The sequence below is a fragment of the Pelobates fuscus genome, chromosome 4 (genome assembly GCF_036172605.1).
Source record: "Pelobates fuscus isolate aPelFus1 chromosome 4, aPelFus1.pri, whole genome shotgun sequence".
In the NCBI taxonomy this organism is placed as follows: Eukaryota; Metazoa; Chordata; class Amphibia; order Anura; family Pelobatidae; genus Pelobates; species Pelobates fuscus.
Genome location: NC_086320.1, coordinates 132,193,034 through 132,205,388, shown reverse-complemented (window position 1 = coordinate 132,205,388; position 12,355 = coordinate 132,193,034). Strand labels below are relative to the sequence as shown.

General features: G+C 40.1%; 1 protein-coding gene across 1 annotated transcript in view; it reads left to right on the top strand.

Moving 5' to 3' along the window:
- TMX3 (thioredoxin related transmembrane protein 3) overlaps nt 1-12,355 on the top strand; it is a 95,380-nt gene that overhangs the window by 60,861 nt on the left and 22,164 nt on the right. Inside the window, exon 10 of the mRNA XM_063451613.1 lies at nt 5,840-5,938. Coding sequence (XP_063307683.1) covers nt 5,840-5,938 — 99 coding nt within the window. The remainder of the gene's footprint in view (nt 1-5,839; nt 5,939-12,355) is intronic.

Sequence of the window (12,355 nt, the reverse complement as noted above, 5' to 3'; positions counted from 1 at the left end):
TTGACCACATCATCCTCTTTATGCATGTTGTCTTACTCCAAGCTGTATAGGCTCGAAAGCCTACTACCAATTAAGCATATTAGGTGATGTGCATCTCTGTAATGAGAAGGGGTGTGGTCTAATGACATCAACACCCTATATCAGGTGTGCATAATTATTAGGCAACTTCCTTTCCTTTGGCAAAGTGGGTCAAAAGAAGGACTTGACAGGCTCAGAAAAGTAAAAAATAGTGAGATATCTTGCAGAGGGATGCAGCACTCTTAAAATTGCAAAGCTTCTGAAGCGTGATCATCGAACAATCAAGCGTTTCATTCAAAATAGTCAACAGGGTCGCAAGAAGCGTGTGGAGAAACCAAGGCGCAAAATAACTGCCCATGAACTGAGAAAAGTCAAGCGTGCAGCTGCCAAGATGCCACTTGCCACCAGTTTGGCCATATTTCAGAGCTGCAACATCACTGGAGTGCCAGAAAGCACAAGGTGTGCAATACTCAGAGACATGGCCAAGGTAAGAAAGGCTGAAAGACGACCACCACTGAACAAGACACACAAGCTGAAACGTCAAGACTGGGCCAAGAAATATCTCAAGACTGATTTTTCTAAGGTTTTATGGACTGATGAAATGAGAGTGAGTCTTGATGGGCCAGATGGATGGATTGGTAAAGGGCAGAGAGCTCCAGTCCGACTCAGACGCCAGCAAGGTGGAGGTGGAGTGCTGGTTTGGGCTGGTATCATCCAAGATGAGCTTGTGGGGCCTTTTCGGGTTGAGGATGGAGTCAAGCTCAACTCCCAGTTTCTGGAAGACACCTTCTTCAAGCAGTGGTACAGGAAGAAGTCTGCATCCTTCAAGAAAAACATGATTTTCATGCAGGGCAATGCTCCATCACACGCGTCCAAGTACTCCACAGCATGGCTGGCAAGAAAGGGTATAAAAGAAGAAAATCTAATGACATGGCCTCCTTGTTCACCTGATCTGAACCCCATTGAGAACCTGTGGTCCATCATCAAATGTGAGATTTACAAGGAGGGAAAACAGTACACCTCTCTGAACAGTGTCTGGGAGGCTGTGGTTGCTGCTGCACGCAATGTTGATGGTGAACAGATCAAAACACTGACAGAATCCATGGATGGCAGGCTTTTGAGTGTCCTTGCAAAGAAAGGTGGCTATATTGGTCACTGATTTGTTTTTGTTATGTTTTTGAATGTCAGAAATGTATATTTGTGAATGTTGAGATGTTATATTGGTTTCACTGGTAAAAATAAATAATTGAAATGGGTATATATTTGTTTTTTGTTAAGTTGCCTAATAATTATGCACAGTAATAGTCACCTGCACACACAGATATCCCCCTAAAATAGCTATAACTAAAAACAAACTAAAAACTACTTCCAAAAATATTCAGCTTTGATATTAATGAGTTTTTTGGGTTCATTGAAAACATGGTTGTTGTTCAATAATAAAATTAATCCTCAAAAATACAACTTGCCTAATAATTCTGCACTCCCTGTATGTTGCAAAATGCTCTGATTATAATGTCACATCTTACATCTTCTCTTTTGATTTGTGTAAACTGGAAAATCCTCAAGTAGCTTTCTAATTACTGCTAGAAACCTCTGTTAATGCAATTCAATGATTTTACCCATTCAATCTTTTTCGAAAAAACTTACCAGATTACAAGTGCAGTCAGTGATAATACAAGAACAACTAGGAGATATGCAACTGCATTCCTCGAGTTCATTTTCCTTGACTTGCTCTCCTTGCACTGCTTTTCTTGTTTTGAAAACAGTGTATATCCCTTTTGACTTGCCACTAGTTAACCTGTCATTGGTGCCTTTTGTACGGCAGGAGGCGTATTAGGTGGCTGGAATTTCCCTGATGCAAGAAGCTTATATTAGAAAAGAAAATGAAACTTACGGTGCAATAGTCATAGTGACATATCAAGCAGTTCTAAAATATGATTCATATAAAAAATAATCGATGTTTTAAAGAGTAACATGCATTTTAATGATAAATGAGAACATATTAATGTATTATTGAGTATTGTAAACAAATGCTACACATTTTGAGCCCTTGGGAGTATGTGTTTAGAATTCATATATTCCTTGTATTGAGAATTGAGATAATAATCAACAATCAACTTGTCATATTTTCTTTCTACTAATATGCCATTGGTAAATATGTCCCAAACCACCTTATTCATTTTTCTTTTCTTCTATTCTCTTACTTAATTTAAACAGTCTACTTGGCAGTGCTTTGTTTCCTCTTTTAGCGTAAGAATATTTTAGCAAACTGCTGCTCTGTCTTCATTATTTTCACTTCTTTTCTTTTTCTTATTTTTTTACATATCCCTATATTTCTTAAAATCTCATTTAAGGTAATGCCCTAAGCAATATAATAGCTTATGTTTCTTGCATAGGTTTTGATACAAGGAGCTCCTTTGTACCTGTAAGGCACAACCAGATTCTCCTAAGGAAATCACAAGTAGAAATAAATGCCAAGGATTGGAAAGTATATTAATTTGAGAAAGTGTTGTACTCAATTCATTACTATCTTCTAGTAGACCAAATTGGGGTTGCACACACTCAGTGAAAGGATATTTATTTATATATTTATATATATATATATACACACATAATGTTCCAAATAGGAATAGGGGAGTTCCCAGCAATCCAGATGAATTCTTTTTCTTTGTTTATTGTCATTACTCTCTTTGGCTGGTAACATTGTGGAGAAAGTGTCCGAAAAGCTTTGTGATGCATAAATGTCAAAAGGAACGTACACAGGCACAAATATTCTAGGGAATAACATAAGTGCACTGTACAGGATTGCTACAGGAGTATTCACCCTTAAATCCCATAATAATGATCAGCGAGAAGAATAGTAGAGCATATTGCAGAAGAACATCCGAATATACGAAACCTAATATTTGTTATACAAAATGAAAGTTATTAAGTTTATAGTCTATAATGAATGGGGCGGCGAGACTCCTCCTCCTGTCTGCCCACACCTTCCCCTCTGTCCATCAATACATTGACTTCACGTAAAATATAGGGCTCAATTTAAGATCCTGTACTAGCTTACAGATCTCTACACAATGCTGCTCCAACCTACCTATCCTCACTAATGCACAAATATGTCCCATCTAGGCCCCAACGCTCTGCCTATGTCTATCATCTCTTTGTACTCCTATCTCTGATGCTTGCTTTAAAGACTTTTCTAGGGCTGCACCAATCATATGGAACACCTTCTCTGTTAGACTTTCACCTAGTCTCCTTTGAAAACTTACTTCTTCAGGACAGTATATTAATTAAAAGGTCAACAGCGTTCCCTTCCCGCACCCTGATTTCTCTCTGCAACTGTCAAAAAAAAAAAACACAACGCCCTCAGTGAATATTATCCTAACTACCTATTTTTCTACTCTACACTTACCTTTTGTGTCACTATGCCACACTCCCTCTAGCACAGGACTTGACAAATTTGGTTGGAATCTAGGAGCCAGCTAAAAAATTTAGGAGCCAGTCATTTTCAACAAGACAAATTCAATTCTTGCTTGATGTAGTTGTCCTGGTGTCTATAGCATGTCCCTGTGGCCTTTACACTTCCTTTTCAGCGGTTTAGTAACACCTCTAGTGACAGTCACTTTGACTGTCACTAGAGAGACCAGAGTCACTGCTGCACCACGTTCAGGGTCTCCAAGCTCTGCATGGAGGCACTGAATGTTTCTTGTAGATGTTCATTAATTCAGTGCATCTCTATAACGAGATGCGGATTGGCACATTTGCTGCGCATGCACAAAATCTTTCCAATGCTCTCCTAAGGGAATACATTGGCTTAGCTGAGATCATAAATATTGATAATCTCAGCCATGGAGGTGGGACCAACCCCGGTAAAACTGGCATGGTGTTGGGAAAAAGGTGAGTAAAACACCTTCCTCATGTGATCAGAGGGGGCAGGTTCCTAAACACACACACACATTCTGACACTCATACACACACTTACGTTGACAGGCTCACACACTCACTCTGACAATAAGCTAGCACACACACACACTCATTGACAGGCACTCACACACACACACGCATTGACAGGCACTCACACTGACAGTGCAATAATGAAGTAAATGCCTTCAATATCTAAACTAGCATACACGTGGCAATATGATTAAGATCTGAAGTAAATGTAAAACTATTCTTGCTTTAGTATTTCTAGATACTCCAGTTATTTATTGTGACACTAGTTTTGAAAGTGTGCAGTGCTCTCTATTAAGCAGTGATCAGTAGTTTTGATATGTGTGTGTATATTTACGTGGTGTGTGTATATATCTGACTGGGTTGGGTAATTTCTCCATATCAGCTGTCTTAGCTGTAATTTTACTGTTTAGTGAATAACTGTATGAGTCTCAAGAGTATCTGCAAAGCCAGGTTGTAAAAATGTAGGTACCAATTACAGTTCACATTCCCTTACCCCGTCAGATTTCCCTACCCCACGTCACATCCGGTGATGCAGATCAGCTGTTTCCTGTGCTGCACATGTGTGCGAGCACTCCTGACATGTAGGGAAATCTAACGGAGGCTGAGAGCATGCGCGAGACCACCTCGTCACTCCTGATGACAAGGCATCAGCTGGACTGGGAACAACTTCTCAGCAAGGTTTTTGAAGGTAAGTAAAGCCAGTTTCACACTTACTTTATAGTTGGTGCATGGGACATTTACAATTAATTGAGGGTTAAAATTAGGGTTAGGTAACTAATTTAACCTCTCTCACTCCTTACCTTAATACTAGGGGTAAAACTAAAATTAACCCTAACATGAATTAAAATGTTATGTTTTTGCCTCGTGACTCTAAGCATTCCAAAAAAATGTTTTGCCCTAAATCTAACCAATTTTTGAACTCCTACATTAAGCTTAAATGTCCAATGTCCTGTGCTTAGTGAATGCAAGAATTATAATATCAGTACAACACTGACAAAACTGGTCTGTAAATAAATATCATCCCCTTTCCCTAAAACATATAACAGTGATCAGTAGTTTTGCATATGCATGTGTGCGTGTATTTATACATAAATTTATATCCCATGCAATAAATGATATAATATATGTATGCAATATATAATTGGTGTGTGTGTGTGTGTAAATATATTCACAGAAACATACATATACAAAACTACTGATCGCTGTTATATGTATTAGGGAAAGGGGCTTATATTGATTTGCAGACCAGTTTGGCCAGTTGACATTCTTTTCCCCACTCCCTCATCCGGATCTCAAACCATGTATGTGTTTCCGCTCTCACAGACTAGTAACGAATCTAGGTGTGTAATTTCCCTTTCTCTTGTCTTTCATTTTCCCATAACTGGTACTTACTTTTTTACATTCTTTCTCTCGCACTTTTATTTACTAAACCATAAAATTAGGGCTAAGACAGCTGATGTGGAGAAAATCTCCAACCCAGTCAGATTTCTTTTTGGATCCACAACCCATTACTCCAGATATTCAGTGTTAATCACTAAAGAGAGAATTGTCTGGAATTCAGAGCTAAAACAATCTATTTAGGTAGAGAATTTTACATCTTCATTATTCTTACAGTAAAGAACCTTTTCCTCTGCTGTAGATTAAATTTCCTCTAACTGATTGTTGTCCTTTGAATATTAACAAACTACTTTCTAAATTGGCATTATATATATTTGAGGATAAGCATATTCTCATTGGTGTTTATCAGGAAAGTGGAGCAAGTATGAATATGTTAATTAACATCTGCATTAATGTCTTATTCCGCCCCCCGCCCCCCGTCCCCCTATTTCCTATGTGACGTTTTCTCTTTTACGGCTTCTTTTTTTCATAGAATATGAAGATGGTGACCTGTCCTCATGGGTGAATAAAGAAAGGTTTGAAGGCTACCTCCAAGTTGATGGATTCACATTGTATGAGCTTGGGGACACAGGTAAAATATAGAAATTCCATTCTTCAAACATTTTTTTCATTTGCAAGAGTTTTGCATGTTGAATGTACACACTCATAGGGAAAGGCATGGGATGTGGTCCACTCACAGGGAAAGGCATTGGATGTGGTCCACTCACAGGGAAAGGCATGGTAGGTGTTAAACTTGCAAATATCCTGGGTGCTTGTAAAAGAAAAAAACGATTGGTCTGTTGTGGCTGGGCACAAGCAAAAGAGGGGTTGGGATAGCTGGGCCACTGATTGCCATGCCCTTATTTGATTTGGTATCCAAAACATTATTCACATAACTATTCTAGAATACAATACTTTGATGTAAAGATAGCATGGCTGGATAGGAGACAGTCTTGCAAAAGAAAAAGTAAATTTCTCCAAAATGAGTGGGAAAAAAAAAATTACTGTTTTGGCCTAAAATTCACAATTACTTGTTTAGTTTATGACAATTCTCAGTGTTGTGAATAACGATATGAAAAAAAAAATCTTGTCATGTAATAAGTACAGGAGAATTTAATTACTAGTTCAGCAATGCAACTAACTAATTCTATATGGAAATCTATTTACATATCAATTATACTGTTTGAAAATAATTGATATCCCGCTCAATACATAGCTATTTATAAATGTATACATCTTTTTAGCTGAATCATGAGCATAATTATCATCTTCAGCTGACTTCAACTGTATCTTAAATACCTTTTAACATTGGTTTTAATTTTATTTTGCAAGTCTTAGAGACAAAGAATGTTAAGAGACAAGCCAGAGTTAGGGAAGGCAGAAATATGGGATAGAGCAGTACAATGACCAGTCAAGGATAATCGAAAAGGAGAATAGTCCGTATAGCTGAGATTCAAACCAGGAATACACAGAAATAGAAAGTTTTGGCAGGCTGTGGTGTCATGGCACATACACTGTGTCATAAAAGGGGGTGGAGATACAGCATCTGGCGTCAGAACTGCTGAGGAGATAGGGACAATAGGAAAGGTCCCCATCTACATGCAGGTTGCCAATTGGCTGTGCCATAGCATGGGCAATGAAAGGTATCCTGACAATATTATATTGATTACATTCGTATTTCCTTTAGAAATTGTTTTGCTTAGTCTTTTACTATAAGAGTAGCCAATTATTATGTTTTAGAAGGAGAAAAAAATATTTGCTGTATACTAGTGTTTCCCAATTGATGTTCGGTGGAACCCTGGGGTCCTGAGGGAACGAAACTAGGTTTCGGGCGTGATTTCTCCAATCCAAAATGGCCAAGGTGATTTGCCCATCGGTTGCCCACTCCTGCCGGGCTGGATGGAGAGGAAGGGGTTAAACTTACCTCTTTCTCCAGCGCCGGGCGGGAGCTCTCCGCCTCCTCTCCTCCTCTTCGGCTGAATGCCTCTCTCTCTCTCTCTCTCTCTCTCTAGATAGATAGATAGATAGATAGATAGATAGATAGATAGATAGAGATATATATATATATATCTATCTATCTATATATATATATTTATTTATTTATGTAATAATTTTACATAATTAGGTCATTTTATTAATTGCAATATGCGGGACCTACCTGACAACCCAGACCAAAAGCCCAGGGAATTTAATTTGCTAGCACTATATTTAACCCTGTAACTTTCCAAGACACCATTAAAACCTGTATATGGGGGTACTGTTTTACTCGGAAGACTTTGCACAAATATTAGTGTTTCAAAACAGTAAAATGTGTTACGACGATATCGTCAGTGAAAGTGAAATATTTTGCATTTTTCACACACAAATGGCACTTACACGGATGATATAATTGTTGTAATACGTTTTACTGTTTTGAAACACTAATATTTGTGTTCAGCGAAGTCTCCCGATTTAACAGTACCCCTCATGTATAGTTTTATGGTGTTTTCAAAAGTGAGTCAACTATAAGGCTTGCGTTTTTTCACATTGAAATTCCCCAGGTTGGTTATGTTGCCTTTGAGACTGTACAGTAGCCCAGGAATGAAAATTACCCCCATGATGGCATATCATTTGCAATTGTAGACATTGCAAATGGGCTATGTCCAGTCTTTTTTTAGTAGCCACTTAGTCACAAACACTGGCCACAATTGGCGTTCAAATTAGTTTTTTGCATTTTTCACACACAAACAAATATTAACACTAAGTTTGGCCAATGTTTGTGACCAAGTGGCTACTAAAAAACAGAGTTGATAGTATCAAAGAGACAACTGGGATTGTGGTAACATGAACTAATGAGAGAGGAAAAATATGATTGTTTAGCAAGGATGAGAGCTGCACTTTAGGAACGTAAGATTAATTTTTAATGGAGAAAGTCTGACAAGGTGCAAGACTTTCTTATGCAGCGTTGAGCTGAACGGGAGCATCTCTGCAAGTAGCAGTTGACTTTGTGTGCGACAGAGGTGCGTCCTCCTTGAGCTGTATGTTGTACATTAGTGTGTTCAGTTCTTTGGACTTATCTCTTTGTCCAATTGAGGATGCCATATCAAGGTTAAATGCATATTTGATTTATCTGTATTTTATTCTTAAAGGGAGACTCCACTGCCCAAATAAAAAAAAATAAGATCACTATTTAGTGGATATGCACCCAATGAAAACATGCTTGTATTTAGTTATGTATTTTTCATTGGGGTTATATCTATATAGCTGCAAAAGTTGCATATCTCCAGAGTGTCCTTCGCCACTTGTGCCTGGAGAGGACTAATTGCCAGCCTCTTGCCATGTGACTATGGTCCCTGGAAGACTTTGCCAGTTAAAACATTATTTGGACTTATTGGTGTTTAAAAGACTGTTCTGGCCCTTTAATTGGTACTGGCTCAATTCTGCACCTTTGATTCCATGGGAGAATGTGCCTCTTCCCCTCCCACCCTTTTCCTATCTCATTGTTCTCCAGCAGGGCGTTGTCCCAGGGACACTGCTAGGCCAGTTTAAACTGGCTGCTTTGTCCCTCCTCAATCTCTCATAAGCCCCCTCAGGGCACTAGTGTCAGGAAAACCGCTTTGTTTTCCTGACACTATAGTGATCCTTTAAATACATACAACCTAGTCAAAAGTGCATAAAGGCTGCAACGCTTTCTTGCACACTAGGATCTATTTCTTTTTGTGCCACTTCTTTTGTGAGTGTGTTTTCATTGTTTTGATTTTAAATTTATCATTAAATATTTCACCATATCTTCTCTCTTATACTTTTTTTACATGTTATCATCTGGGACCTGAGTGATTACTATATTCACACATTTGTGACACTGGCACCCTACTGTGTATAGCTTTTAAACTATACCACACTTGTTCTTTATATTGTTGGGATTTGGGAGTGATCCCTTTAACAAATAATGTTAATATATAAAATCCTAGTCACAATAAATATCTAAACCAGAAGCAAGTAGTTTCTGCACAGTATCCCACTGAGGGAGTAATATCAATGGTGAGTGCAGAGGTAAAACCTTCCTTGTAAGTCTGTCACTTCACTGTTGCAAATAAGTTTACTGTGCTCTAAGCAGTAGCACAACAAAGTATCAAGAGAAAGTGAATTGATAGGGGAACAATGTTTCCAGCTAGACAAGGTACTCATTGTCCTACCCGTTGCCAGCCCCAGGAGGTTAGTCAACTACGGTGGTTGAGCATTCCCGGTGCTCTGGTTGTAAAATGGAGGGTTTCCACTTCCCGTGCACAATTAAGTGAAGGAAAACGTATGCTGTAGGCCTGCCTTGCTGCCATGTGTATTTTCCATCCACCGATGTTCGACCAGGTGTGTGCACATGTGTCCGATCACCTGCTCCTGGAAACTTGTTGAAAGTTTCCGCCTCACGCGTTTCATGGCGATATCGGCCTGAATATTCAGTGCAGGTTTGTGCACAGGCTTGTGACTAATAATTCCATTCTTTTTCAGGCCAGACTGGCTTGCTTGGATTTATCCCAGTGGACTGCAGTATCTTGTCCTGAGTGATTTATAACATTTTGACATTTTCTCATCCAGCCTAGTTGGCCATTTGAAGCTTGTGAGTCTTACATTGGTAGGCAGTGCATATATTTGCTTATTTATTCCATACCATTTTTGAGAATAATATCTTTCCTATCAATTCAGCACCTCTTTCTACTCATGTCAATAAATGTAACACAATTAACACAGACTAAAAACCTACATTTACAATCAATACTTTTCTTTAAGGACCGTTATCAAGCTTGACACTAATTCATTATATTTAATTGTTTCTATCAAAGAAATAAAATAGAGTGGGCAGAACTCTTATTTTATTTCAGTGACACATAATGAATTCATTTTAGATTGCTTCAGATAGCTTTTGTGCTTACAGTCGGCCATCCTTACTCTTACCCTGGCCAATTTCAAGAGGTTAAGAAATGCATATTTATTGCCTGCCACTATACACATTTTGAGGTCTCCTTTTTCTTGTGAATTCTAACATGCCTTTCCCTTTTTTGTTGAACTTTGCAATGAACATGTCCTGCAGCTAAATTTGGCTCATAAATGGCTGAATAGCTGTTTCCTCCGGTGTACTGTAAAAAGGATTTTAAAAGCGAAAATGTACAGAAAAATTATCCAGGAATGTTTGCTTGGAAGTTACAGGGAAACGAATCCTACTTATTTTGCAGCAGCATGCAACTTGAAGTGTGTATGTTTTTCTATATAGTGCATTAAAAAAAAAATTCTCTTCTTTGTATGCTTTTGCTAATTAAGTGGATACTCTCGCACCAAAATAGCTTTAGCTTAGACGGACACTATCAGCTCATTAAAGTGGTCTGGGTACAGTGTCCCTATTGCACTTAGTGCTGCAATGTCTACCAGACTGCCACTAGAGGCGCTTCCGGAATGTTACCAGACTTTTGGTCCACTATCTGACGCTTGACGTCCTCATGCTTTGCATGCGGACATCTAGCGCCTATTTCCCCTTAGAAAAGCATTGATTGCATGCTTTCCTATGGGGAGGCCTAATGTGCACTCTCCAAGCATTTGCATTAGCGCCCCCTCGTCGAGTGATGTCCGAGTAGGCAAAGCTACTTAACCCTTTATTATATGCATTTAGGATTATACTGCCTAGATTTTCTTTTAAAACAGCATCTTGATGACTACAAATGCCTAACAGACTTCCAGTTCAGTAAGAGGACACTCACAAGGGTCTATTCACTTAACACAGAAGTTAATATAATTTTGTGCATGATCATTAACCAACCGCAACTACATTGGGATAAATAAATAATGGGTTACTTCCGGGGAGGGGAGGGTGGAGGAAGTGGTGTCATATAAAAAAAAAAAATAATAATAATATATATTACACCAATACAAAACTGGATATTGCATTTTTTTATGTGCACTCTTAATGCATAATACTATTGATAGCATTAGAAATCTATGAAACTTTCCAATTAAAAACTGTGAATATCGGGGGCGGGGCCTGGACTTCATGGCGGCTGGACGTGCCTCGTGTGAGCTCCGAGCTCAATCTACCCACATAACCTGATTACTTGCACGCCAGCCAGCCAGGACCCACACAAGCACCTAAACAAGGACTTGCTTAACTCAGGAGCCAGCCGAAGTGCCCCGGGTCTGCCGCATGCGGGTACACGGAGCGTCCATCGAGGGTGTCGGGAGTGCGGCCTAGCAATATTTGCCGGACGGTTGAGGCGGCCGATCCCCCGCTCTGTGCGACCTAGTGCCCTCCCAAGCTTGCAACGCAGCCCTGTTTCCCCCCCCCCCCCCTCTGGACCGGCGGGGGTTATCCCGGTCCTCCTTAGCCTGAACCTCGCACCAACTGACTAAGATACCGCCACCCTAACTCTAAGATACCGCCACAACAGAAGCAAACAAAATGGCGGCCCAGCTTACCATGCAAGGAACAAACTCCCAGCCCTCCGAGCCGGAACCTCTAAACTCGGCACAGATCACCCAAAGGAGGCTGGAAGAACTCTTCACCCGATTCTGGGCCAAGTTGGAGGCACGACAAGAAGTAGTAAAGCCCCAACATCAGGAGGCCGACTGGGAGACTGAGAACAGGATGGTGACTGGGCCCCCTGTGATCATTCATGTCTTCAAATCACAAGCACCCCCTCACACTAAGAGATCACCCAGGTCGAGGGCCACTAGGGGCAGAACCCCAGGGCACCGACCACACAGGCGGCCACCAACCTCCTGCCGACCCCCCCAGAGGGGAGGACTGGGAACTTGGGAGCCCCTAAGACCGTGGCATGAAGGTGCTGGCCCATCAACCGACCTGGCGCTGGAAGGACGCCCAACGGAACCATCAAAGTGCTACAGCCTCCTTTGCCCCCAACACACGGGACTCACACTTCCCAGCCTTGGGAATAGGCTGAACCCAGACCTGCCAATCTGTCCAAAAAGGACTCAAACCTGGGGGACCCCAGGGGACGTTATAGTATTGCATTAGTTTAGCATTTTG